General features: G+C 44.9%; 2 protein-coding genes across 5 annotated transcripts in view; one reads left to right on the forward strand and one right to left on the reverse strand.

Annotated features, from left to right (window-relative positions):
• Positions 1-18786, forward strand: part of CAPN7 (calpain 7) — a 45313-nt gene extending 26527 nt beyond the window's left edge. For 2 of the 3 annotated variants that reach the window (XM_065943178.1, XM_065943177.1), the window contains 9 exons: positions 8752-8896; positions 9007-9106; positions 9921-10056; positions 10651-10726; positions 13798-13943; positions 14678-14740; positions 15289-15419; positions 17318-17410; positions 17500-18786. In XM_065943178.1, coding sequence (XP_065799250.1) covers positions 8752-8896; positions 9007-9106; positions 9921-10056; positions 10651-10726; positions 13798-13943; positions 14678-14740; positions 15289-15419; positions 17318-17410; positions 17500-17644 — 1035 coding nt within the window. In that variant the 3' untranslated portion in view covers positions 17645-18786. The remainder of the gene's footprint in view (positions 1-8751; positions 8897-9006; positions 9107-9920; positions 10057-10650; positions 10727-13797; positions 13944-14677; positions 14741-15288; positions 15420-17317; positions 17411-17499) is intronic. The other variant, XM_065943179.1, reaches the window with a different exon arrangement.
• Positions 18787-19916: 1130 nt separating this feature from the next.
• The window catches only part of SH3BP5 (SH3 domain binding protein 5), a 75860-nt gene continuing 67919 nt past the window's right edge, over positions 19917-27857 (reverse strand). For both annotated transcript variants that reach the window (XM_065943181.1, XM_065943182.1), the window contains 5 exons: positions 26390-26520; positions 24778-24820; positions 23942-24161; positions 21344-21604; positions 19917-20973 (listed from right to left, as the gene is read on the reverse strand). In XM_065943181.1, coding sequence (XP_065799253.1) covers positions 20774-20973; positions 21344-21604; positions 23942-24161; positions 24778-24820; positions 26390-26520 — 855 coding nt within the window. In that variant the 3' untranslated portion in view covers positions 19917-20773. The remainder of the gene's footprint in view (positions 20974-21343; positions 21605-23941; positions 24162-24777; positions 24821-26389; positions 26521-27857) is intronic.

Below are 27857 nucleotides of genomic sequence, written 5' to 3' on the forward strand. Positions count from 1 at the left end.
TGATATAAGTATGGGTTTATTTCTGGGTTCTGTACTGTTCCATTGATATATGTGCCTGTTTTTGTGCCAGTACCATATTGTTTTGATTACTGTAGCTTTGTAGTACAGTTTGAAATCAGAGAATTGTGAGACTTCATAGCTTTGCTTTTCTTTCTCAAGATTGTTTTGGCCATTTGGGGTCTTTTATGTTTCTGTACAAGTTTTAGTTATTTGTTCTAGTTCTGGGAGAATTGTCCTTGGTATTTCAACAGGGATTGTAGTGAATCTGTAGATTTCGTTGGATGGTATGGTCATTTTAACACCATTAATTCTTCAGCCCGTGAGCCTGATACAGCTTTCCGCTTGTTCGTGTCATCTTTAATTTCTTGCATCAGTGTCTGAGTTTTCAGAGTGTAGGTCTTCCACTTCCTTGGTTAGTTTTTTTCCTCGATATTTTATTATTTTTGTTACAATTGGAAATGAAGCTATTTTCTTGATTTCTCTGATTGTTGTTAGTGTATAGAAGCATAACAGATTCCTGTATATTAATTTTGTATCCTGTAGCTTTACCAAATTCATTTAGTAGTTCTAATAGTTTTTTGGTGGCATCTTCGGGATTTTCTCTATATAGTATCATGTCTTGTGCAAACAGTGACAGTTCCGTTTCTTACTTAACAATTTGGATTCCCTTTATTTATTTTGCTTGTCTAATTGTTGTGGCTAGGGCTTTGAATAAAAGTGGCAGTATCTTGTCTTGTTCCTGATCTTAGAGGGAATGTTTTTGGTTTTTCACTGTTGAGTATGAAGTTAGCTGTAGGCTTGTCGTATACGGCCTTTGTTATGTTATGGCCCCTCTGTACCCACTTTGTTGAGAGTGTTTATCGTAAACAGATGCTGAATTTTGTTAAAGCTTCTTCTGCCTCTGTGGAAATGACCATATGATTTTTATTCTTCAGTTTGTTAATGTTGTGTTACCTCTTGATTGATTTGCAAATGTTAAATCGTCCTTGCATCTGTGGGATAAATCCCACTTGATCATGGTGTGTGACCTATTAATGTATTGTTGAGTTTGGTTTGCTAATATTTTGTTGAGGATTTTTGCATCTTATGTTCATCAGTGATACTGGCCTGTGATTTTCTTTTCTTGTAGTATTTTTAGTTTTGGTATCAAAAATGCTGGTCTTTGAGAATAAGTTTGGACACATATCTTCATTTTCAGCTCTTTGGAATACTTTGAGAAAGATAGATGTTAATTCTTCTTTAAACATTCAATAGAATTCACCCAAAAACTATCTGGTCCTGGACTTTGTTTGTTGAGAGTTTGTAAATTACTGGTTCAACTTCATCACTGGTAGTTGATTGGTTCATGTCTTGTGTTTCTTCCTGGTTCCGTCTTGAGAGATTGTACGTTTCTAGGAATTTATCCATTTCTTCCAAGTTGTCCATTTTACCAGTGTATAATTGTTTGTAGTAACTTCTTAGGATCATTTGTACTTCTGTGATGTCAGTTGTAACTTCCTTCTTATTTCTTATTTGACTTATTTGGGCTCTCTTTCTTGATTAGTTTAATTAAAAATTTGTCAATTTTGTTTATATTTTCAACAAACCAGGTCTTAGTTTCACTTTTCTTTTTTTTTTTTTTTTTAGTTTCTATTTCATTTATTTCTGCTCTGATCTTTATGATTTATTTCCTTCTACTAACTTTGAGTTTTGTTTGTTTGTTTTTCCTAGCTCCTTTAGGTATAAAGGTAGGTGTTTGAGATTTTTCTTTATTTCTGAGGTAGTCTTGTATCACTATAAACTTCCCTTTTAGAATTGCCTTTGCTGCATCCCATAGATTGTGATTGTTGTGTCTCCATTTTTATTTACCTCAGGATATTTTTAAATTTCCTCTTTGACTTCCTCAGTGACCTATTAGTTGTTTAGTTGCAGATTGCTTAGCTTTTATGTGTTTGTGGTTTTTGTAGTTTTTTCTTGTGGTTGATTTCTAGTCTTAGATTCTTGTGGTCAGAAAAGATGTTTGATGTGGTTTCAGTCTTTTTAAATTTATTGAGACTTGTTTTGAGGCCTGGTGTGTGATTTGTCTTGCAGAATGTTGGATGTGCATTTGAAAAAGATGTGTATTCTACTGTTTTTGGATGGGATGCTTTGTAGATATCTATTAAGTCCATTGGGTCTAATGTGTAATATAAGTGGTTTTCTTAATGATGATTTTTCTGCCTAGGTGATTTATCCATTGATACAAGTGACATGTTACTACCTCCTAGTAATATTGTGTTACTGTTCATTTTTCCCATTATGTCTGTTAATATTTGCTTTATGTATTTGGGTGCTCTTATGTTGGATGCATATATATTTAAAATTGTATCTTTTTCTTGGATTGACCCTTTTAAAATTATGTAATGCTTTTCATTGTCTGTTATTACAGTCTTTGTTTTAAACTCTATTTTGTCTGATACAAAGTACTGCTATCCCAGCTTTCTTTTTGTTTCCATTTACATGGAATACCTTTTTCCATACCCTCACTTGGAGTCTGTGTGTGTCTTTAGATCTGAACTGAGTCTCTGTACAGGCAGCACTTAATATAGGTCTTGTTGTCTTTATTTTTTTATTATTTATTTTTATTATTTTCTTTATCCACTGTATGTCTTCTGATTTAGTCTGTTTACATTTAAAGTAATTATTGATAGGCATTTGTTCATCGTTTAGGGTTATTTTTGTAGTTTTTTTGGTTCCTTTCTTCTTTCGTTCTGTTTCATTGTGATTGATGACTGTCTTTAGTGTTATGTTTGGATTCTTTCCTTGTCCTTTCTGTGTGTATCTATTAGAGGGTTTTGATTTGTGGTTACCATGAGGTTTGTGTGCTGTAAGCTGTGCTCAAATGCTCAGTCGTGTCTGACTCTTTGTGACCCCATGGACTGTAGCCTGCCAGGCTCCTCTGTCCATGGTACTCTTCTGGCAAAAATACCATAGTGGGGTGCCATTTCCTCCTCCAGGGGATCTTCCTGACCCAGGGATTGAACCCATATGTCTTATGTCTCCTGAATTGACAAGCAGATTCTTTACCACTAGCGCCACCTGGGAAGCCCCAAGGTGTGCGTATAACAATACATATACATGTGTGTGTGCGTATACATATATTTATATATGATTATTTTAAGTTCACATCCTTTTAAGTTCAAATACATTCTAACAACTATGCATTTTTACTGACACTGTCCACATTTCATGTTTCTGGCATCATATTTGACATCTTTTTGTTTTATGTATCCCTTCAGTTCAGTCGCTCAGTTGTGTCTGACTCTGTGACCCCATGGACTGCAGCATGCCAGACTTCCCTGTCCATCACCAGCTCCGGGAGCTTGCTCAAACTCATGTCCATTGAGTCAGTGATGTCATCCAATCATCTCACCCTCTGTCGTCCCCTTCTCCTCCTGCCTTCAGTGTCCCAGCATCAGGGTCTTTTCCAATGAATCAGTTCTTCACATCAGGTGGCCAAAGTATTGGAGCTTCAGCTTTGGAATCAGTCCTTCCAATGAATATTCAGGACTGATTTCCTTTAGGATGAACTGGTTGGATCTCCTTGCAGTCCAAGGGACCCTTAAGAGTCTTCTCAAACACCACAGTTCAAAAGCATCAATTTTTTGGCGCTCAGCTTTCTCTATAGTCCAACACTCATATCCATACATGACCACTGGAAAAACCATAGCTTTGACTAGACAGACCTTTGTTGGCATGTATGTATCTTTACCATACTTTTATGTATGTATCCCTTAACCATACATATTGTGGATATAGATGATTTTACTGCTTTTGTTTATTAACTTTTCTACTAGCTTTCTAAGTAATTTATCTACTGGCTTTACTCTGTGTAGTGTGTGTGTGTGTGTGTGTGTGTGTGTGTGTGTGTGTGTGTGTGTGTCTACTGGCTTTACTCTGTGTAGTGTGTGTGTGTGTGTGTGTGTGTGTGTGTGTGTGTGTGTGTCTACTGGCTTTACTCTGTGTAGTGTGTGTGTGTGTGTGTGTGTGTGTGTGTGTGTGTGTGTGTCCGCACGCATGCGTGAGTTGTTCAGCCATGTCCAACTCTTTGTGACGCCATGGACTGTAGCCCGCTGGGCTCCCGTGTCCGTGGGATTCTCCAGGCAGGGCTGCTGGAGTGGGTTGCCATTTCCTTCTCCTGGGGGATCTTCCCAACCCAGGGATCGAACCCTGGTCTCCTGCATTGCAGGCAGATTCTTTCCCATCTGAGCCACCAGGGAAGCCCCCTTTATTGTATATCTACACTTACCAATAAGATTTTTCCTTTTGTAATTTTCTAGTTTCTAATTGTGGCCTTTTCTTTTTCACTCAGAGACGTGCTTAGAGATGTAAAGTGGGTTTAGTAGTGCCAAACTCTTAGCTTTTGTTTACCTGTGAAACTGTCTTATCTTTTCCTCAAATCTAAATGATAACCTTACTTGGTAGTGTATTCTTGGCTGTAGGCTTTTTTTCCTTTCAGTACTTTTAATATATTGTGCCTTTCCCTTCTGACCTGCAAGGTTTATGCTACAAAGTCAGCTGATGGTCATATAGGAATTTCCTTGCTCTTCTCTTTTGACTTTAAGATTTTAACACTTTTTCCTATTTTAATTGCAGTGTATCTTGGTGTGGACCTTTTTGGGATCATCTTGTTTGGGACTTTCTGAGCTTCCTGCACCTGAATGTCTGTTTTCTTCCCCAGACTAGGGAAGTGTTTCAGCTATTATTTCTTCATTTAAGTTCTCTACCCCTCTCTCTATTCTCCTTCTCAGACCCCTGTGATGTGAATGTTAGGTCAATATGTTTGATGTTGTCCCAGAAGTCTCTGAAAGTATCCTCATTTTTTAAAATGCTTTTCTTTCTTCAACTAGGGTGGTTTCCACTTGTCTGTCTTCCATCTCAGCGATTCATTCCTCTGTATCATCTAATCTAGCTTTGATTACTTCTAGTGCGTATTTTTTATTTCCACTATTATATTCCTCAGCTGTTTGTTTCTTCTTTGTCTTTTTAACTATTTATTAAACATCTCACTGTGTTCATGCAATCTCCTGAATTCTTTGAACATCTTAATGATCATTAGCTTGAACTCTTTATCGGGTAGATTGCTTAGTTCTTCTTCTGGGGTTTCTTTGTTCCTTCATTGGGGACATTTTCTTCTTTTGCCTCTTTCTGCCTCGTTTTGTTTTTATTTTTATGTATTAACTATGTCACTTGTGTTTCTTGGTCTTGGAGAAGTGGAGATGTCCTTGTGGAGGAGACGTACTGTGTGCCCAGCGGCACACCCCTCCACTCACCCCAGCTCTGTGCCCGAGAGGTGCCCTGCACGTGTTGCATGGGCCCCTCTGTGGGGCTGACCACTGCGAGCCCAGTTGGACGCCAGGCCCTGCCTCACGCATAGGCTGCCAGCCACGGGTGGGCACAGTCAGGTCCCAGAACAGCTGTCTGAGCAGCCCAGGGGGAGTGCCTAGAGCTGGTGTTGGCCTGCTGATGGGTCGGGCTGTGTCCCAAGATTAAGGCACTTCAGAGCGTGTGAAGGTGGAGTGAAGTGTGGCCTGGTGATGGGTTTCTTCACTGTGATAATGCTCACATTCACGTCAAAATTCTATGAAAGTTACTGAGCAGGTTTCTCACACCATGGAATTGGCGCCGGTTTCCTTCTGAAAGGTTGCTGCTGCGAGCCGTGTGTCATGCCAGTACTTGTGATCTGCGAAGGAGAGGATTTCCATCTGAGTTCAGAGATGAAGCGTGACTACTTGGAGCTTCTTGTGTAGCAGAGTTCTATTAAAGTATAACAGAGGTAGAGAAAGCTTCTGACAGACATCAGAAGGGGACAGAAAGAGTGCCCCCTTGCTAGTTGTTAGCAAGGTGTTTTATGTCTCTTAGCAAGCCATTTATCAGATAAGAGAGACACCTCAAGGCTGAGGGAGTTTCACCAGGCCTCGCTCCCACAGTAGGCATTTTTGAGATAGGATGGCAGAGGTGTGTCATCCCCCAGCCATGAATACTGGTTTATTGAGCCATTATCAGCCCAAGGTTTGAGAAAAGGAAAAAAGTTAGTCTTAGGTGGAACTATCTTGAAGAAAGGCAATTTCCAAAGCAAATACATAGTTTCATTAACATAGTTTAAGAAAAACATTTCCATGAGGAAAACATTGGTTAGCTCAAGGCAGAACCAGGTGTCCTCAACACAGAATTAAAAGACGCCTCTTTTAATTTTCATCTGCCACTTGGGAACCTCTGGCTTTCTTGCCTGTTACCCTCTCCCTTTTCTTTATGTGATCTCTTTGTAGTCAGGGTTGATCTTGCCCTAAACGCTTCTTCATCTGTGTTAAAAATTACAAGGGTTTCTTTATCATCTTTGGGTACAGATTTGAAGAATTTCCTGGGTTCATCATTTGTGCTATCAGTTTTGAGATACCTTTTCTATTTCAAAATATTTCCATATTGATCTATTCAGGCTTTTTTCTCTAGAACTCTTTCATACAGAGTTGCCTCATCTTTGACTAAAACTACTCCTAATCTTATATCATTTGTGACTTTCTTTACTTAGTGATGTTTTCTTATTAATACTTGAGTGAAAGTGTTATCCTTTTGTTTGACTGCCTCAAACCTCTTTTGTGTTTTAAAGTCTTCACTTTTGTCTCAGTTATTCTTGTTTGAGTAATCTTTTTTGTCTACTTGGGTTAATATTCCATAGTCCGTTTTGATGGTACATCTCCATTTTAAGCTGCTGTCTTTAAATTCAGACAAATCTTACCAAGGGATCCCTGAGGCTGTCCAAGGCTTTTTCTTTGTTGCCACTTGGAACTAACTGCACATGGAATGTTTCATCGTAAACCTGATTATTTTTTTTAGTTCTCTAGCATTTATTGCCCCATTCAGGTCCCTCTGAATTGCTGGTTTTCTATCCAGACACAATTTGCAGCCATGTCTTCGTGCCCTTGAATGCTAGTGATACCTGGAACCTTCCTCTGAAAAGCTTAGCAGCAATTCTTCTTTATACTTTATACTCCTTACGTTAAGGAGTGATGAAGTCCTGAAATAAAGAGATGTTCTGCTCATGTAGAAATAGGTTTCATAAATTAGAAAGGAATTTAGTGTTTGTTGGTTGATGTGTGGCAGGGGCAGGGTGAGGCACAAGTGATACAGAAGAGACCAAGAACAGAAATTGTGTTGGTGAGCTTCTCGGGAATATGGCCTTAGAGAATTAAGTCTGATTTATGTCCAAAAATCACATCTACTCCAGTCCATAATTTGCCACATTTAAAATAGCAAAGAAATGTGTGTGTGTTTTTTTTTAATATCTTCCAAATTGTTTGGTTTGTGACATCATTAGAAAAAGAATGCAGGTTTCTAAGTTGATTCGTTGAAATAAGACAGATCTTTTGGATTTACAAGCTCTTTTATTTTTCTGAGGCAATATGATCTACTCTGTAGACACACCCAGTATTTATTGAGCACATATGGTGTTCTATAAACTCAGTAGAGACTTCTGAAACAGGATAATAATGTTAACCATTTCAAGGATTTTATAGTCGCATTAGGGAGACGAGGCTCCTGCATTAGAAGTAGGAAATGATGTGAGATAGGATATTGTTCGTTGTAAACTAACGTAATACAGATTGTTAGTCCTGTGAACTTTAAAGGAGAGCTAGTAATTAAAATGAAAAGGGGCTTCCCTGGTGGGCTCAGTAGTAAAGAATCCGCCTGCCAGTGCAGGAGACGCAGGTTTGATCCCTGGTCTGGGAAGACTCTGCATGCCACGGGGCAACTAACTCCTGCCCCGCAACTACTGAACTTGTGCTGTGGAGCCTGGATACCGCGACTGCTGAGCCCACACACTACAACTGCTGCAGCCCGCAGGCTACAGAGCTGGTGCTCTGCACCAAGGGAGGCCTCCACCGTGAGAGGCCCGTGCACTGCAGCTGGAGAGTAGCCCCCCCTGCCACAACTGGGGAGGCCTGTGTGCAGTGTCTGGTTACTGAGTGCTGGGGAATGTGCCTGTGTCCCCCAGTTACTCTTCACGGCAGCTCCAAGAGCGCAGTGACCAACTCGGGCCCGTAGAGCTGACATTCGGTACCATTTCATTCTGCCGCCAAAGTCCGTGTGCTCTTCACTGCTCCAGTCTTCACTGAGAGACAGTCAGTGGAGGAAGGTGCTACAGAGCATCTCAGAAGAGGGGACCAGCGGGAGCCTTCAGGAGCAGGGGCAGGATGAGCACAGGCATTCGGAGGGGACACCAGTGAGGGTCGTTCCTGGGGCTGAGAGAGACAGGACCAGCTAGAGCCAGATATGGGGATGTGGTACTGGAAGATGGTGAGGCCAGAGCAGAGGAGGCTTTGAGAGGACAGGAAATACCTAACGCTCTAGGGCAGCCTGGCCCAGAGGCACTTCCTGCCAGGATGAAAATGCTCTGTGCCTGTGCTGTGCAGTGATCTAGCTCCTAGGACGCTTGGTCCTTAAACTCTTGAAGTGTGACTACTGCCACTAAGGAGCTGATTTGTAAACTTAATTATAACCACGTGTGAGTAGTGATTACATATGGATGGCATAGCTCTAGAGATAGGTAGACGTTTACAGTTGTTGATCGGATATAGAACTCAGGCAAGTGCTGATTAAAGAATAGTAATTTCAGATGTATTTGAAAGGAATTGATAAGTATTCCAACTGCATCCTCACTTGGAGAATGATATAACTAATAAAAATGTGGTAAAACTGTTTTGTAACTTTGTTATCTCCTGTCTTTTTTAATAGGGGCTGAGGTTTATCCAACTGAAAAATCCTTGGAGTCATTTACGTTGGAAAGGAAGATATAGTGAAAATGATGTAAAAAACTGGACCCCAGAGTTGCAAAAGTATTTAAACTTTGATCCTCGAACAGCTCAGAAAATAGACAATGGTAAATATCTTTTTAATAATATGTGCTTAACATGCTTTAACAGTGTAAAATGTACTCAACTGACAAGTCATGAAGGTTTTTTTAGACTAACAAAGACATCTAATTTTTAGGAATATTTTGGATTTCGTGGGACGATCTCTGCCAGTATTATGATGTAATTTACTTGAGTTGGAATCCAGGTCTTTTTAAAGAATCAACATGTATTCACAGGTAAGTTTTTTGCACATTTCAAAATATGCTTCATAGTAGTATCCCTTCTTTCATTTAAAATGAAATTATTTGAGAAGACTAGTGTTCCCTCTTTTTATTATGCCCATAGAGGGCTTCCCTAGTAGCTCAGCTAGCAAAGAATCTGCCTGCCATGCAGGAGACCCTGGTTCAATTCCTGGGTCGGGAAGATCTGCTGGAGAAGGGACTGGCTACCCACTCTAGTATTCTTGGGCTTCCCTGGTGGCTCAGCTGGTAAAGAATCTGCCCGCAATGTCAGAGACCTGGGTTCAATCCCTGGGTCGAGGAAGATTCCCTGGAGAAGGGAACAGCTACCCACTCCAGTATTCTGGCCTGGAGAATTCCATGGACTGTATAGCTCATGGAGTTGCAAAGAGTCGGACACGACTGAGCGACTTGGGCTTCCCTGCTGGCTTCCCTGGTGGCTCAGATGGTAAAGAATCTGCCTGCTATGTGGGAGACCTGGGTTCCATCCTGGGCTGGGAAGATCCCCTGGAGGAGGGCATGGCAGCCCACTCCAGTATTCTTGCCTAGAGAGTCCTCAGGGACAGAGGAGCCTGGCAGGCTGCAGTCCATGGGGTCACAGAGAGTCAGACACGACTAAGCACACAGCATGCATAGAGGACTATCATGTAATAGTCACTTTCTTTGTATGCTTCTTGATCATGCCAAAAACTTAAAAAACAAGAAAACCTTATAACCTAATTGTGTTTGAAACAAAGCTTTTTAAAATAGCGTTTCAGCTGGGCTCTGTGAGAAGTTTAATCACGGCCTCCCCGCTGATGTTGTCTCTTAGCACCTGGGATGCTAAGCAAGGCCCGGTGAAGGACGCCTACAGCCTGGCCAACAACCCCCAGTACAAGCTGGAGGTGCAGTGTCCGCAGGGGGGCGCCGCGGTCTGGGTTTTGCTTAGTCGACACATAACAGACAAGGTACTGGTACCCTCCTTACATCCCATACAGACATTCCTGCAAATATAATTAGACCAACATGAGCAAGATATGCAACTCGATCACCAGCCTGTTCCCTTTAAAAGGTGGCTCGAAAATAGTGTTTTCTTAGATAAATGAATATTTTCCTCAAAGGAAATTGGTAATTTATAATTATACACTTCAAATCTCTTGCAGAAATCATGTATGAAGAACAGCATGAGGAAATCTATGCTTTCTAGTGAGAGTTTTAGTGTTGATTATATACTCTTTAGATCTTAAGAATATTAACGTAAAAATATGCTAAAGGGATTTTGGAAATGTTAATTCATTAGGCCTGGTTTTGTAAAGGGTAACCATAATTTTAATGGTTTTTAGAGTATTTTTGTAGTATACTCCTTCATACAGCATGCTCATCTACTGAAATTACAGTTTAATTGACATATTTTATAATAGACACACTCTTAAACTTAGAAACAATCTCCTTCTCCTCCCCTACCCACCTACAGATACACACACACACACACACACACACACACACACACACAACACTGTGAGTCGATTTTCCTAATCATATTGAATTCTTTGTGCTTTTAGGATGATTTTGCAAATAACCGAGAATTTATCACAATGGTTGTATACAAGACTGATGGGAAAAAAGTTTATTACCCAGGTATGTTTAGTAAACAAACATTCAAACAAACATTAAAATTCTATTTGTGTGATTAACTTGAAAAATGACAAATTTTATGTAGGTAATAAGCATACATTAATAATTATGCTGATAAGACTGATAGAAACCACTCAAACAGATGTGTGGCTATTTATGCTATGTGTGTTTTATTTTTTTTTAATTTAGAGACCTCAGGTATTTGGAATTTCTGCACTCTCACACATTGCTGTCAGAGCTTTATTTCTAAAATTTAAATCCTGTCTTTTTCTCTGATCAGAAATTCTGTGGCTTTCTACGGACTCTTGGATAAAGTCCAGGCTCTTGAGTGAGATGTCTGAGGCTTTTATACTCTGGCCTTCTCCTTAAGGCACCCTCAGCACAGGTCTAGCTGCTCCTGAACACGTCACGCCCGTGTTGCCCTCCTCTCTCAGTTCTTCCGCCAAGAGTCTCTTCTCCCTGGCTTCTGCCCACATATTCCTTTTACTCTGTTCTTTGTAATGAATGTGGTTAAGATCCAGTTTATGTTATTTCCTCTGACAACCTTCCTGCTGGATACAGTGAATCTTTCCCTGAGGCATTAACTTAACTGTGTTGAGACCATTTTGCTTTCATATCAAAAGAAAATTTTTTATCATTTACTGAGTGATAGGAACTATTAGTTTATGTTCTAGTTTGGGAGACAAAAAGGGAAAAAAACCCTTAATAATGACACCCATGTAGAAAGAAATAACATAGGGTTTTGGTGACTGCTTGGCCACTTTGGGTGGGTGGCCGTGGAAGGCCTTTGGAGAAGGAAGAAGAGAAACTGAATGACGAACAGGAGTCAGTCATGCAAAGACGGAGGAAAGAGCATTGCAAGCAGAGGGAACAGCCAGTGCAAGGACCCTAACATGGGCCAAAGATGGATGTTTTCTGGGAAGAGAAGGAAGACCAGGAGGCCTGGGCAATGTGGGGTCAGAAGTGTCAGACGTATGCAGGCTCAGATCATGTTAGGTGCTGTCAGCCCAGCCCAGGAAAGGGTTGGAATTTTGCTCCAAGCACGATGGAAATCTTTGGAGGATCTCAGGAAAATGACATTATCTGATGTGTGTGTGTGTTTTAAGAAAATTCTTTGCAGAATGTATTGGAGGGGACAAAACTTGGAAGCAGAGAACCCAATTAGGTGATTTTTATTTCTGTGAGAAGCGATGGTGGTTTGAACTTGTGGTAAAGTGGAGATGAGAAGGGCATAGGTTTGGGTTTGGTTAGGATTGTCAGGACTTGCTGGGTCAGTGAGGGGTGGTAGGAGTCCAGGACGACGCCTGAATTTTTGGCTTGGAAAACAGAAAGGTGTAACGGTGACTGCGATGCGGGAGCCAGGCAGGGAGCAGATCTGTTGCGGAGTGAAGCAGAAGTTACTTTTGGGTTTTGATAAATGTGAGATCCCTGTTAGTGCTCCCGTTGCCGTAACCTACTGAGGTCGGGTTAGAGACAGGTGAATTTCGTGCCCCGGCAGCATCTTTGACCTTGACAAGGACAGAGTGGCCACAGGTGGGCTGGGATCCCAGGGGAAAGGATTGGGTGTGCCTGAGATGAGGCTCTCAAGAAGGCTGTGCAGAGAAGCAGGCGCGGGTGGCTAAGGTGGGATCAAAAGTGGTCTTGTCAAGTTTCGTTTTGCTTGATCTTAGGAGAAGGTGGCTTTCTTCCCCATTATGCTGCCTGGGGGTATCCTGAGGGTCTCTGGGATGGGCACGGCACACAGTCGGTCCAGAGATAAACATCGAGTTAAACGAGCCACGTTTTCCATGTTGGTCATTATACATCCAGAACACAAAGGTTGTGACTTACATTCCTAGCATTAACATGTTACACGGCTTTTGAATTCCGAAGAACTTGTTACTCTTTGTACTTGGATTTTTTAAAAAACAATTTCCTTCCTCTCTTACACAGAGTGACTTTGCCATTCCAGGGTACTTAGTGGTTCGCATTTTTATTTTGATCACGACACTCAGAAGTAAATTGGACTGTTCTCCACCCAACAGAAAAGTAAACTGAGACGCAGGTCAGACTGTCCAGGATCACAGACATGCCAGTCCTTTTCCCCTCACAGTAGATCACACCACCTCTAAACACAAGAGACTTACTACATTTGAGATACTAAAATTTTTCCACAAGTTACGTTATAGATTCAGTGTTCCCGAATAATATCAGCAATATAGCATTGATCTTAAATGACTTACTTGATATGCATGAAATGACTTTATTGTATCAGCCTTGATTCATGAGCCTGTCAAAGAATATCTCAGGCAGCATTGCCTGTAGCAGCAAAATACTGGAACCAAACCAAATCTCCACATTGTCTGAACAACTAGATGGGGAAGCATAGGTACAGTGTCCGCTTCACATGATGGGGTATGCTGTTGCACACACAGATTTGAAAAGAGTAAACCTGTGTAGACCAACATGGATCTCAAAAACCTGAGTGAGAGATAAGGTGTAGAACAAGACACATACTGCTTGTTTTTTTACATACATGCTCATGAGTGTATGTGTGTGTCTGTGTGTGTGTAAAAGTCTGCAAAGATGCCTATCAGATCCATCGGAGTGGAATGGATTAAGACTTAACGGTTGGTGGTTAAAAGGAACTTTGTTTTACAAAGAAGCTAGTATGACAAAAAAAAAAGATAATTGAATCCTGAGTGGTGGAGAATATAGATAACATGTTTATATACTTCTTTGTATCTTTTTAGAAACTTCCTCAAAAGGAAAAAAGAAGTTAATCTTGATTTTAAAATCCTCTGTCGGGAGAGAGAAGTATGACACAGGGCAAATAGCAGGGATTATCGTATACCTCGTTGAATGTATTCCAAAAGATTGATTTCTGTGTATTAGAAATTATTTAATTTACAAGTTTTAGGTTGTTTAAAGTTTTAAATTGAAATTGTAATTCTTTAATACCATTATATTTTAAAGATAGAATTAATTAAGGGAATGTCCATCCATTTAATTACTTTTCCTACCATCAGCCATAAAACTTAAAAACTACCGAGAATAAAGTCCCATCTTCTGTAAACCTACTTGTTTATTTGCAGCTGACCCACCTCCATACATTGATGGGATTCGAATTAACAGCCCTCACTATTTGACTAAGATAAAGCTAACCACACCGGGGACCCACACCTTTACGTTAGTGGTTTCCCAGTATGAAAAACAGAACACAATCCATTACACAGTGCGGGTAAGTAAACCAACATGACAGAATAATGATAGAAAGTACATAACGTCTCTGCTTGTGAGATTATCTACAAAAAGGTTTATTTATAAAGACTGATCTTTATATACTGCTGAGTATGTTTATCTGTATAACAGTTGTGTTAAATTATGATGATGATTCATGCAGAAAATGCTTTTGAACAGTAATGAATAACATTTTGAGTGAATATTATAGGTTTTAGAGTAGTGGTTTAGTCCTGAGGTAATGTGGTATATTGGACCAGTAAACTCACAGAGCAATAAAAACTCCTTTAGTCTACATAATACTTTTATTGACTTAAAAAAGAAAACCTTGAACTTAGTGAAAGGAAATTGACTGCCTATAAACATATTGCTCTCATGTAACTGGGAAGGTCATTGTAATTGTGTTCTTCATAGATTTGTTTGCGTAACTTAGTAAAGAGGCTCAGTTTTAATAGATTTTTAGTGATGAAAGGGACACCGGGGAGCTGCTCTCTTAAGATGCAGAAGCCAAGGCCTGGGGGGTGTGGTGTGTCCCGAGCTGCAGTCTGCAGGCGGAGTCAGGATAAGCACCCTGGCTGCCCACCTGCAGTCCTTTAATCCTGCCCTGATACAGGAGGCCCGCGGAATCGAGGCTGTCAACTACCCCAGCTGATTTCTTAGTCTTCCAGAACATTCTAAAGTGTGTTTTTGTAAGTATAAATTGTATCACTATAGTAATTTTTTTTTTCACTCTAGGTATACTCAGCATGCAGCTTTACTTTTTCAAAGATTCCTTCCCCATACACCGTATCAAAACAGGTAAAAGATTTTTTTTTTCTTTGGGTCACAGTCTCATTGAAATCTTAGAATTCTCTTTCTTTTTTTCTCCCCCCCCCCCTTTTTTTTTCAAATTTAAGAATTTCTTACAAAGTAAAAACAGATTCTAGGATTTGACTGTCAGTATAGTCTCCAGTCTGGGTTGGAACACACAACCTTCAGTGGGCACTGAGTGATTCTGTGGGGAAAAGTGAATTCAGAGAAAGAAGATTCATGCAAACCCTTGGTCAGCAGGGAAGGTGGTGTGGATGAACCTTTTAAGCAGAATTTGAGATTGACTCTGCAGGGTGGGCTGGACATGGGCAAGAGAATTTGAGGGAGAATTCTTGGCAGGGAAGACTCGAAGACTGGGGGTGGAGACAGGTCTGAGATAGCAAAGTGGCCGGGCTGACTTGGAGAGTTACCCTGAAGAGTTGATGGAGCCACAGTGGAGCCTTTTTTCTTTTTAAAGGCGCAGAGGAACTTTATTGTCTTTAAAGCAGAATTCTAGAATGTGAAGTTTTGTTAATACAAAGGCTTTGTTTTATTAGATTAATGGAAAGTGGAGTGGTCAGAGTGCCGGAGGGTGTGGAAATTTCCAAGAGACTCACAAAAATAACCCCATTTACCAATTCCATATAGAAAAGACTGGGCCGCTACTGATTGAGCTAAGAGGACCAAGGTTTGTGATGGTAACTTTCTTAAATTAATGGTATTGTGTTAAAAATGAGTGGGACAGGATTTTGAAACATATTTGTATGGACACTCGATCTGTGATTAAAGACGGTATTGCATAAAAGTGAGGAAGAGGTGCTGGAATAATTAATGTCCATGTACCAGAAAGGTGATCAGACCTCTGACTCACATCCAGTCTAAAATTCAGTTCCAGGTAGTTTACTGATAACAGGAGATAATAGCCTCAGGATAAGGAAAGACATCTCAAGACACAACAAGCCCATGAAAAGATTTGTAAATATCCTATGCTAGTAAGAAAAGTCTATAGACTTTAAAAAATAACAAAAATAAAAACTTTAATAGGCATGTCATAAGAGAAACACATTCCAAACAGCCAATAGATTGTAAGAGCCAAACTTTAGAACAGCCAGGGTTCATCAGTGGCATTTAAGATTATAAAAAAAGTCGTGCAGTAGAGTCCTATGTAACAGTGAAGATAAATTACAGCTCCCTACAACACGCTGGGTGGGTCTCAGGACTGAGGCTGAGCTGCGCGACAGAAGCCACACAACAGAGAATATACTGTGATTCCACTCGCATGAAGTCAAGAGGTGAAACTGAGCTGAATTGTCGCTGAAGGAGGCACACTTAGGTAGTCACACTGCAGACAGAGCAGGAAGGGGATCAGTAGACAGGTTGGCTCTGGGGACCGAAGCTGTGATCAGAGGGCTGCACGGACTCTCTTCACCGTGCTGAGAGGCTTTTGTCAACTGACGGAGTAACTGGGTGTTTCTTCACTTTTGTTAAGCTACGTATGTTTCATGTGCATTGGCTCGTATTTCTTGTGTATTGTGTTATATTTCACAGTTTTAAAAGGTTTAAAAAAATAGAATACAAATAAAAATAGTACCAGCTTCTAAATAAAACTAGGCTTAATTTTGCCTGCCTGTAACTACAAACTGTTTTGAAAGAAACTAATAATCCTTTAGCTAGGACTGAGCTATTTTTCTACAGTCATTTTTAAAAATGTCACCAGTTTGATAGGCAAAACAAGGTACATAATTGCCCTTTTGTATTTCATTTCTAGGAAGCTTGAATATGGAAAAATGTTTATTGACTGTGTATTTTTTCTTTCTTTATATATTTATTCATATCTTTTGCCCATTTTTCTGTTGTACTTGTCACGTTTTTCTTAATTGTAAGCATGAATAAGGAAAGGTATGTAGAATATTAACTCCTTCACATATTTGCAGGTATTTTTCCAAAATTTTTTTCTCACATAACAAAAAAATTTTTTTCATTATAAAGTAATCAAATGTTTCTTTTGGTTTATTTTCCTGTGGCGAGGAAGTCTTGCCCTAATATTAAATAAAGTTTCATTGTATTTTCTTCTAGTTCTTTCATGGTCTTAATTCTTTTTTTAAATACATATGGATTTTATTTTATATTTGTTGTGAAATACAGTTTAACAATTTTTTCCCTCAGTTTTTGTCATCACCACCTGCGTAAATAATCCTTTCCCTACTGATTTGCAATGTTACGTCTACCATAGGCTAATTCTTCTGTAAATTTAGATTTTATTTCAGGGTTCTCTGCTTTTTCACTTTTTTTGCCTAATGTACTATTTTAACATTATTTTCTGAGAGCCTGTGATAAACATACAGTCTCTTCTAAAGTAAATTTCGTAAAATGTCCACCTTTATGGCTTCAACTTAAAAACATAAATGATGTTTTCTGTAATTAAGAGTAAAAATAGTATGCATGTGCCTCAGAGTGCTGTTCCCTCCTACTGAAGCTCTAGAAGCATGTACTTAATAGTCTGTCTGCACTTTAGGTATAGTTGTTTTGGGTATATGTTTGAGACAACTTAATAACAACAGTAATTTACTCTTTTTTTTCTTCTAGGCAGTACAGTGTTGGATTTGAAGTGGTAGCAGTTTCCGTGGTGGGAGACCCTGGTCCCCATGGGTTCCAGAGGAAATCTAGCGGTGACTACAGGTAATGTTGGCCTTTTGATTGCTAATTCATACTCTACTTTCTGTGGCATCCTCACTTAAAAACCTTGTTCTTATTTTCCCTGAACATAGGTGCGGGTTTTGCTACCTGGAACTGGAAAATATACCTGCTGGGATCTACAATATCATTCCCAGTACTTTCTTGCCTAAACAAGAAGGACCCTTTTTCTTGGACTTTAATAGTATTATCCCCATCAAGACAACACAACTGCAGTGACAGAAACCTCAGCGATCGCTGGATCTTATACTCACCAAACATCAGCTCTTCAACCAGGGACACAGATCTCCAGGACACTGTAACCCAAGTCAGAACAGAATGACATCTCTAAAAACGTTCCTGTGGAATCTGGTGCTGAAGTCAGGGTGTGTGGTGAGAACTGTGTGTAGTCAGAATTGCCCTCCGTCAGTCAGAAGTACTGTTTACGTGGTTTTGTGTGTATACAGAGTGGGCTTGCATTTAGGGGCCCTTATATACAAAAGTATAGATGGTTATAAAGGTTAGACGCAGTCAAGCACTGAGATAGCCCTTACCCGAGGCCAGGCGAGGGAAGTGAGGGTGCAGACACGTGGAGTGGAACGCGGGCTGGGGCGCTGCTCTGGAACATGCACGCTCTTTGTCTTCTGGCAGCACATGTCGTAAGGTAAACCTGCTTGTGGTGTTAACTCTCCTGTGTGTCTTGGACAACAAATGACCAAATGAATCATGTTACCATGAGATGTTAGTTCTGTGTTACTCATGACTTTAAGTGTTTACCGTTGCCCAGAGGTCATGAAAGGATAAAGCGTTTAAGACACAGTTCACTCTATAGCATGGAGATGCTCATGCTTAAGAGCGAAGGCTGCTGAGGCTGGACACCTGTCTCCCACTGGCTCATGTGAAGAGGACTGAGGTCGAGTCCTCGGTGCAGCTTTATCAGGTTGAGGAAAGTAGTAGTCTGAGACATCAAAGACATTATAATTTAGTTTCTATAGTCTTTCTTTAAATTGCTGCATATAGTTCAGTGTTCTTATGGTAGGCGCACTCTAAAAAACATGATCAAGAATTTAACAATGGTCATTGGGTTGCAAGATACTACTGTTATGTGTAAATTCCCAGTTGTTTACATAAAAATCCATTAGAGTAGAATGATGCTCAGTCAAGATCTTAAGATCTAAAAATAGTGGAATTTTTCATCTCTATTGAAACTTTTGTATTTCTATTATCTTTAATCAAAATAAAATGTTTATACTTATGGAAACTGCATAAAATGTTTATAATTATGGAAACTGCATAAAATGTTTATACTTATGGAAACTGCATAGTTTAACCTAGAGAAATTATTAAAGAACTTCATGTGGTATGTTCCATCTAAAAGAGAACTCATTACTTGCATGAAAATTAACATGTTTACAAAAAAAAAACAAGTCTGTTCTTCATTCAGGCTAATGGCAGATTGTTGTATTAGTGAGATTTCATTTTGGTAGATGAAAAGTGCTTTCACTTTTAACATATTTTAGGTGGATTAATTTTCCGTGACTTTAAAGAAAAATATAAAGCATAAGAGGTATATTTATTATAGACATGATTTGAGCCTTGTGTGTTAAAGATCTTATCTTAGATTCAAACTGAGACCTAATCCCTGCCTTCAAAAACCCAATGAAAAAAAAAGGGGAAAAAAAAAACCCAATGGAGGAGACCTACATAAACAATTACTGTGTTGTAACGCTGAGTTCTGTAACAGAGCTCTAAACAGAGCACGATGACTAACTTTGGTTGGACCAGCATAGAAAGAGAATAGAATCATCTGGGGAGCTTTTCAAAGCCCAGTGCCCGGGGCTGCCCGCATCACTCACCAGCCCCTACGGCCGAGACCCGGGAGACGCCCAGGCCTCACCGAAGCGCATCCTCTTTACTTTGCGACCACTGCGTCTCCGTACTGCTCGGCTTCAGTAGCAGCAGAAGTGGAATTCTAACTCACACCTGCTAATCAGGGCATACACTGTTAGGACCCAGGGCCTTAACTGAAAACAAGAATGGGTGACCACTGCACTCCAAGCTCTTCCTGATGGCAAGAGGGCTGCCTCGAGCAGAAGATTCGGGCAGTGTCAGGATTCTTTATCTGAACTCACAGAAAGACATTTTCTTAAGCCATTTTTATTACACTCAAGGTATTAAGACAAGTACAAAATAACCTTGTAATCAGGATAGTGTATCAGTCGTTAAAAAAGGAGAGAACAGGACAGTGTGAAGAGATTTACAAATGACATATATATAAGCTGACAGGTTGTGTTTTTTTCTTTTAGATATGCTGTTTTCTTAACAAAAAAGGACAAATAAAATACAATGCTCTAAATAAGGGTAGCCATGAAAACAAGAGAAGCAGTCCTACAACACTTACTATTAGCATAACAGACACCATTGCTTCTATTAACAGCCTCTGCCACTGCGTGCCCGCTCCCTCTCCTAGCCTAAGCAATAGCTTCCTCTTAAGAAATACTAGTGCAGCATAACCCTTAAATAACTGTTTATTTTTAAAAGTTACAGCCTACAGAGAAATCAACACCTTGTCAATCTAGAACAACACTGGCCACCATTCCTCATGCACGGGTCTTAGAATAAATCCCCTTGGCTGGTGGGATGAGGTTTACACGACAGGGCTTGTTTCCCCCCGCCTACAGCCACAGACCCCATCCACGACAGGCCCCTGCCCGAGTCCCCCCATCCCCACGCTGCATTCACCCTTCCCACCCCAAAAAGTGCAGCTCATGGCAACCTTTGATAAAGAAAAAGATTTTAACAGGCGTCCCAGCAAACACTTTTTTTTTTAAAGCCCCCATCTGAAAACCGGAGATAATGCAAATGAATTCTGTTCTTGGATTTTTCTTTTTTTTAAGCCTTCACTGGGTCAGAAAAGTGTTGTTGTGAATATTTGAGTTTCATCTTGCATGCACCTGTTTTCCTTTAGATCCCCTCCACCCGGGATCTAAAGGAGGGAACAAGGCCGTTTTCCCAAACAAGTGAGCCCTTGAGGCCGCTGGGGGCTCAGCTCCCCAGGCCCCAATTGGCTCAGGGTCTTTTCTGGGAACAGGTTACTGCTTGCATGACACCGTGACAGGGACCGTTTGAACAAAGGCCTGTGGACCCGGTCACAGCCCACCTGCAGCAACTGACTGCACCGAGAAACACTCCAGCACAGGAGCACGCACTCACCCCGCAGACAGACCTCCAGCCCGCGAGCCCACTGAAGCGTCATTCGTGCGGTTTAGAGGAAAGGGCTGGGATTTGGCATATATTTTATGATTATTGGCACAACGTCCTCCGTCCAGTTCATGTATAAATGCTGACCCGCACTGGGGCCAGGGCGTGTCAGCCGATCTGTACCACGTGTGTGTCCGTGAGGCCCACACGCCCGGGGCCCCGAAGGGACAGCCGCCGCACCCCTTCCTCCAGGGCCTGGCCCGCGGGCTTCGGGGGGCTCCTGCTGCCATCGCCGCTGCTGCTGCCCAGCCCCCGGTGGCCGCCCACCTTGTCACCCGTCTTATTCTCTGCCCCCTCTGCTCTGTCTCCTGTGGAAACAGAAAGACCCTGCAGTGAGTCTTGACAGCCCCAAGGGTCCCCGGGGCCCCCCACGGCCGGCCAGCCAGCTGCACCTCCAAACACCCAGGGGGCACAGAAGCGCCTCCGCCACAGCAGCGCCCCCTGCTTTCCCTCCCTAAGAAGCTGCAGACACCCCTGACCCTCGGAGATGAGACCTGTCCTACACTAACAGCCGGGAAACGGAAGCCTCCCCAGCGGGTGCGCGTCAAGAGAACTGTTGTGGGGAGAGACCAAATCACGTCGGGAGCCACACCGTGGCGCGTCCACAGAGGCCCTGATCGCAGCATCCAGGCTGGGGTCCCCACCCGCCCCCACCCTGGGGCCGAGGGCTGCACTCACCTCGCTCCACCTCGCACTCGGGGGACGAGGCCCCGCTGCACTCGCTGCGGGGCCCCAGCCCCGGGAACAGCACCCCGAACTCCGACAGGGACACGGGGCTGGGCAGGTCCAGGCTGGCAGGCCGCACGGCCGCGGGGAACTGCTCGGGCGTCTCCGATGGGCTCGTGGGCCCCGAGCTGAAACTGGACAGGGACTGGGTTTCCGAGTCATCCTCAGACACAAAGGCGCTGCAGTTGTCATCTTCGAAGGCCTCAGAGGCCACTGGGAGGGGAGAGAAAGAAGAGCCGTCACTCAGGTCTGACCGAGGGACACCCGGCCCCCGACACAACTCCGGGCATCCCCGCTGTGGAGACAGGGCCAGGCCGCTGCAGGACCCGGCCACCGGACCTGAGAAAAGGGCCGTGGGCCTCCTCAGCTCGCGAGCCCAGACTCCAGAGCACCCTGGAGGGAGGAGGCTGGACCCACTGGCGGCCCGGGGCCTTAACGTCACTCTGCAGCCCGTCCCAGGAGTCGCCGCTACCAGACACGGCCTGAAGTGGAATGGAAGGTGAGTTCAGCCACAGGTCGGGTTTTTTCCTCCATCCTGGGCCCCAAAACAGAGCCCCGCGGGCCCAGGAGGAGGGCGGGCCTGCGCAATGCGTCCTGACAGAGCCGGCCAGGACTCGGGGATGCCTCCTCCCATGGAAGGACCGTGGGAGCGCTGACGGACAGCCCTGTGCGGGGTGTTGGCTGGGACCTCCTCGGTCACCTTCTCAGTAACCCGCCGTCTCATGAGACGCGCTCAGAGTCCACTGAGATCACCGCTTGCCGCGAAGGAACACAGTTCCCGGGCGGCGCTCTGGGGCTCGTGCCTCACATGGTTTGTGGAACTCATTCTAACCGAGGCCAGAGACACAGCCTGCAGGCCACCTCAACTCTGAACAACAGCCCGGTCCCATTTCCTCCTCCCCTGGCTGTAAAGACAGTCTGTAGCGTCCCATGGAAGTACTGGAATGCTGGGCACAGAGAATGGGCTCAGGTCTGAGTTCACAGCCCACCTTCACTGCCTGCTGCGTACCCTTGGTTAAGTTACTCAGCGTCTCTGAGCTTCGTGTCCCTCTCCACACAGGGCTTAGAGGATGATGTACGCTGAAGGACTCATCCCTGCTGTTCAAATGACAGTTTTCTTTGACCTGGGGCCTCACGCTTGAATGTTTGTTGGCTGAATTAAGGTGCTGAGCTGGAGGAAGCACAAGCTGGAATCAAGATTGCCGGGAGAAATGTCAATAACCTCAGATATGCAGATGACACCACCCTGATGGCAGAAAGTGAAGAACTAAAGAGCCTCTTGATGAAAGTGAAAGAGGAGAGTTAAAAAGTTGGCTTAGAGCTCAACATTCAGAAAACTAAGGTCATGGCATCCAGTCCCATCACTTCATGGCAAATAGATGGGAAAACAGTGGCTGACTTTATTTTGGGGGGCTCCAAAATCACTGCAGATGGTGATTGCAGCCATGAAATTAAAAGATGCTTACTCCTTGGAAGGAAAGTTATGACCAACCTAGACAGCATATTAAAAAGCAGAGACATTACTTTGCCAAGAAAGGTCCATTTGGCAAGGCTATGGTTTTTCCAGTGGTCATCTATGGATGTGCGAGTTGGACCATAAAGCTGAGTGCTGAAGAATTGATGCTTTTGAACTGTGGTGTTGGGGAAGACTCTTGAGAGTCCCTTGGACTGCAAGGAGACCCAACCAGTCCATCCTAAAAGAGATCAGTCCTAGGTGTTCATTGGAAGGACTGATGCTGAAGCTGAAACTCCAATACTTTGGTCACCTGATGCAGACAGCTGACTCATTGGAAAAGATCCTGGTGCTGGGAAAGATTGAAGGTGGGAGGAGAATGGGACAACAAAGGATGAGATGGTTGGATGGTATCACCAACTCAATGGACATGAGTTTGGGTAAACTGGAGTTGGTGATGGACAGGGAGGCCTGGCATGCTGCAGTCCATGGGGTCAGGAAGAGTCGGATATGACTGAGTGACTGAACTGAACTGAGGAAGCATCATGGGGAAATAGCCAACATCCAATATTCCTCAGAAAAGGCAAAGAAGGGCATGCAGACAGACAGGGCTGGGGCAGTCGGTTTCTGAACTGACATGGAAGGAACTACAGCAGCCCTCCGAATTTACTTCCCAGGGATGGCCCTGGTAAATAGGTCCCGGCGCTCAGACACCACGTGTGCAGTGACCCCCGGGGACGTCACGCCTTCATTTAGTCCTGAGCACCCCTCTCTGCCGCAGGCAGCAAGGACCGACTCGCAAGTGCCCCCCTTCACAGGGGAAGGAACGGGAAGTTAGGCCTTGGCCCACGTGTGTCCTGGTCATGGCGGGACGGCCAGGACTCAATTAGAGCTTCTCCCAAGTCCCTGTGCCCGAGGGCGCGCCTTCCCTGCAGGACGTCTCACAGCCTGGGATGCCCTGATAAGGGTTTGGAATCTCGGGGGTGAAAGCAGGTCCCTTCCCAAACTTATCTAAGCACAGCTTGCTGACTTAGGATGCTAGCAGCGCCCCAGTGAACGGTGTCCCGCCCGCGGGGAACACGGGGCCCCAGACTCACCGGAAACGGCGTCGGCTTCAGGCTTGCGCTCCGCCAGGCCCTCGGCTGGCACAGCTCCGCCCTCGGCACCGACGCCGCGCCCGCGGGGCCCCATGGCGCCAGAGCGCCGCCGCTCGTGGATCTCGTCCGAGATGGTCTCCAGGTTCCGCAGCGCCGTCTTGTACTCGCCCTTGGCCAGGGCCAGCTTGGCCTGCAGCTCGTCCACCGTCTTTTTCAGCTGCTGCTCAGGAGAAGCGGGGGGAGCGGGTGAGCGAGGCCACGCCCCCGCCGGCCTGCCCAGGCTCCCGAGTGACAGGTCCCTCACCCCCCAGGACGCAGCCGGGGTCCTGGTCCCCCTTCCGCAGGTCTGCACGCACCAGACATCAGCTGCCAGTCCAGTGACAACCCCGGCTCTACGCCCAGCCGCCCCCCAGAAAGGCAGCGGTAGGGGTCCAGGTCTACACGGTCCCACCGCGCGGCCGTCTGAGCCCCGAGCCGTGGACCTCACGCCTGGCTGTATCGGAAGCCCCCGGCGGGCGTGTGAAAACCCGGAGGGCTGGGCCTCAGTTCGGTCGGTCTGGGGCGGCCCCGGAATCCACACTGCCGGCAAGCTCCCCGGGGCTGTGCGGAGGACCACGGACCGAGGACGCTTCGGCCAGAGACGATGCAGAGGCTCCGCGGGCGGCAGACAGCACCGAGCAAGCAGCCAAAGCCTCGGTCAAGAACGTGTCCCCCGACCTGGCGGCCATGGGGCCGTCCGGAGGCCCACTACAGAAGGGGCGGGGGCGGGGGGGGGGGGGGTGTCAGAAGACAGACATCGCCAACCCACCCGCTTCAAAGCCTAAGGCCACACGTACCTCCAGCTGCAGGTAGTACTTTGCCTTGAGTTCAAAGTAAGGCCTGTGGGAGGCAGACAGAAGGGACGTAAGAGCCTGGGCAGCAGTGACCCCCATACGCTCCACGGGGGCGTCCGGGTCAGCGACTGAGCCGCCCTCCAGCATTTACTCGGCTCCAACGGGGCCGTGAGGGGAGCGGGGAGAGATCCAGCTCCCGGGCCTGACCCATAACTGAAGCTCACCCAGGGCAGAGGTGCCAGAAGGCCCGTCTCCAGACACAGGAGCCCCACACATGGGCACACGCAGGCCGGGGCCCCACCTCCGGGCCCCGTTCTCCCTGCAGGGTGTTAAGGCCACTCGGGGTGCCCAGCAGGGAGGGCGTCCCACCTCCCCTCCCGGGAAGGAACCGCAGAGAAGAACCTGCCCCAATGCACGCCAGCTCCCCCGAGCTCACTTGGGGAGGGAGAGAGCCCCAGGCCGGGAGCTCGGGTTGGCCTCCGGGACTCCACGCGGGACTAGAGGGAGCCAATTGTAGGTAGACCCCCCCATGCCACAGGCCGGGGAGAGGCCAGCACGCCCCGGGCTCTGGGCCAGCTGGCGGGGACACACCCACTCCATTCAGGAGCCTGGGGGTCAGCCCGTGAGGTGGCAGCCCTTCACCCACAGCGAAGCTTGGGGGTCTGTCTGTGGCTGAGCAATTGAGGCCATTCCAGGTCTCTGCTTGCAGGCCCAGCAGTTGTGAGGGACGCAGGGAGTCTTCCCCAAGGTCATTGTCAGATGATAATACAGGAGTGATGAGAAGAGCTGGAGAAAAGCTCCATTGCAACCAGTCCTCACAACATTGTAAATCAACTAACAAACAGTTCAAATAAATATATATACACACATATATACACGCACACATTTAAAAAATTATTCCTCTGGGCCCATCTGTGTGTGCATGTAACTTGTGTCAAACGAATTGTGCTTTCAATGTGTTTTGTGGCCTGCCTTTATTACACATAAATGTTACGAACATATTCATATAGTAATGAAGGCAGAACCTATGTCATCATGATTTTAACTGCTATAAACTAGTCCGATGTTTGGGAAGTGTCACTACGTATTTAACCAAAGACCCTACTGTTGGACAAGTTTAACTGTTTCTAGTTTTTTTTTTTTTTTTTCTTTTTCTTTTTTTTTCTTTTTTTTTTTTCTGTTTCTAGTTTTGAATACTGTAGGAAACTTTGGAAATACACATCCTGTCACCAAAAAAGCAGAGAAGAAAGCAGTCTTACGCCACTTCATCAGCTCTGCGTCTACGAAGGATGTGTATTATCTACAAAGCTCACCCCCATCGTGCGGACAGGTAACCTGAGGGGAAGGGCCGTGTCCACACCGTCAGCCACAGCGCCAAGGGCACACACCCCTGAGTTCCCCAGAACGCAACCGCAGCCCAGGGCCCAGGTAACGCTCTGCCCTTGAGATTCCTTCCGGTGCTCGCAGCTCGGTCACGCCTGGAGGCGCCCCACCCGGGGGTGCAGAGAACGCAGAGGGAGCCGGGGCAGGCGCAGCCGCTGCTGGGGCCACGGGAAAGGCTGAGATGGTGTGGGAGGAGAGCAGCCCAGCCCCGGGGCCCGCGCGCCCCGCTCACTTGGACTTGTTGATGGCCCGCTTGAGCTTCTTCTCCAGCTGCCGCATGCGGCCCATGGCCGCGTTGTAGCGCGCCGCCGTCTCCTTGTGCACCAGCTCGCTCCGCGTCTTGGTCTGCTCCGCCTCCATGACCTGCGGCGCACAGCAGAGGGGCGGGGTCAGCGCGGTCACACCCAGAACGGCCTCCTGAGGCAGGACCACTTCATCGTTTCAAAAAGATGAGGAATCTGGGGTTAACACATACACGCTACTATGTAAAGCACATCAACCACAGGGACCTCTGTATAGCATACGGAACTCTGCCCAATATCTTGTAATAACCTACAACAGAAAAGAATCTGAATATATATATATATTTGTGTATATATACACACAAACATACATATACATGTACACACATACAACTGAATCACCATACTGTATACCGGAAAATGACATGTTATAAATCAGCTGTACTTCAATTTTTTTAAATAAAAATGTAAAAATTAAATGAGGAAATTAGTGGGGAAACTTAAGATTAAACAAACTTGCAAAGAGAAGAGGGTCACCCTTCCCGACTCATCTATTCTAATGGAAAAGTTATTGCAGACAAGACTCAACTGCCAATCGGCTGAGGCGACTAGCAGGAAAAGGACAGAACCATATGAAGCATCCTCTGAGCCTGTGGGCATCCACTTCCACGGAGTGTCCACCGTGGGCTCCTTCTGGTCCCACCGCAGGTCAGGAGCCAGTGGGCGGGCAGGAGACACGAGAGGGACTCGGACCTCAGGGGCCTGGGAGCCCTCCAGAGCCAGGTGTATGCAGCAGGCCAGCGGGAGGATGAAGACCTCGGCGGTCCGGCACCTTCCCAAATGTTCCGGCTTAGCTGGTGGATGCAGAAGAATCCAGGACCCAGAAGGATTAAGCAGAAACGGATTCTGGGGCTCACACAGATTTTTGTGGCCAGAAAACTCGCCAGCTAGAATGCTAGGAGGAACATTTTCAAAATGGATTCAAAACCCAAGAGTCCTGGGCCCTCTATGGGGGCTCAAAGGCACATTCCCAGAAGCAAGGACAGTGTTGATTCTCTCCCCACTGACCTAGAAACGCATCAGAACAACGCTGGCTGGGAGGACAGAGGACGCAGGAGAGAAAAAGCAGTTTGGGCCATGGAAATGGCTAGCACTTCCTTCCCACCTTCTACTTACAACTCACCCAAGTGAACTAGAAAGGGGTACACAGGGCCAACTTTTAATTTTACCCAAAGAGCAGCACGGAGGAGCCCAGAGGGCCCTCAGATTGCTGGCCCACCGTCTCAGACCCAGCAGGACTGTTTCAGGAGGACACCACCCAGGAGGCAGCCTGCAGTCCATCACCCGCTCCAGGAAATGGCCACAGTCAGCCCAGGGCAGTTTCCTTATGCACTTAAAATTAGGTGTTTTTTAAGAATCAGGAGAAACTCTGAAAGACTCTGACATGAGCAGAAAACA

This window comes from Muntiacus reevesi, chromosome 8, assembly GCF_963930625.1.
Source record: "Muntiacus reevesi chromosome 8, mMunRee1.1, whole genome shotgun sequence".
NCBI lineage: Eukaryota > Metazoa > Chordata > Mammalia > Artiodactyla > Cervidae > Muntiacus > Muntiacus reevesi.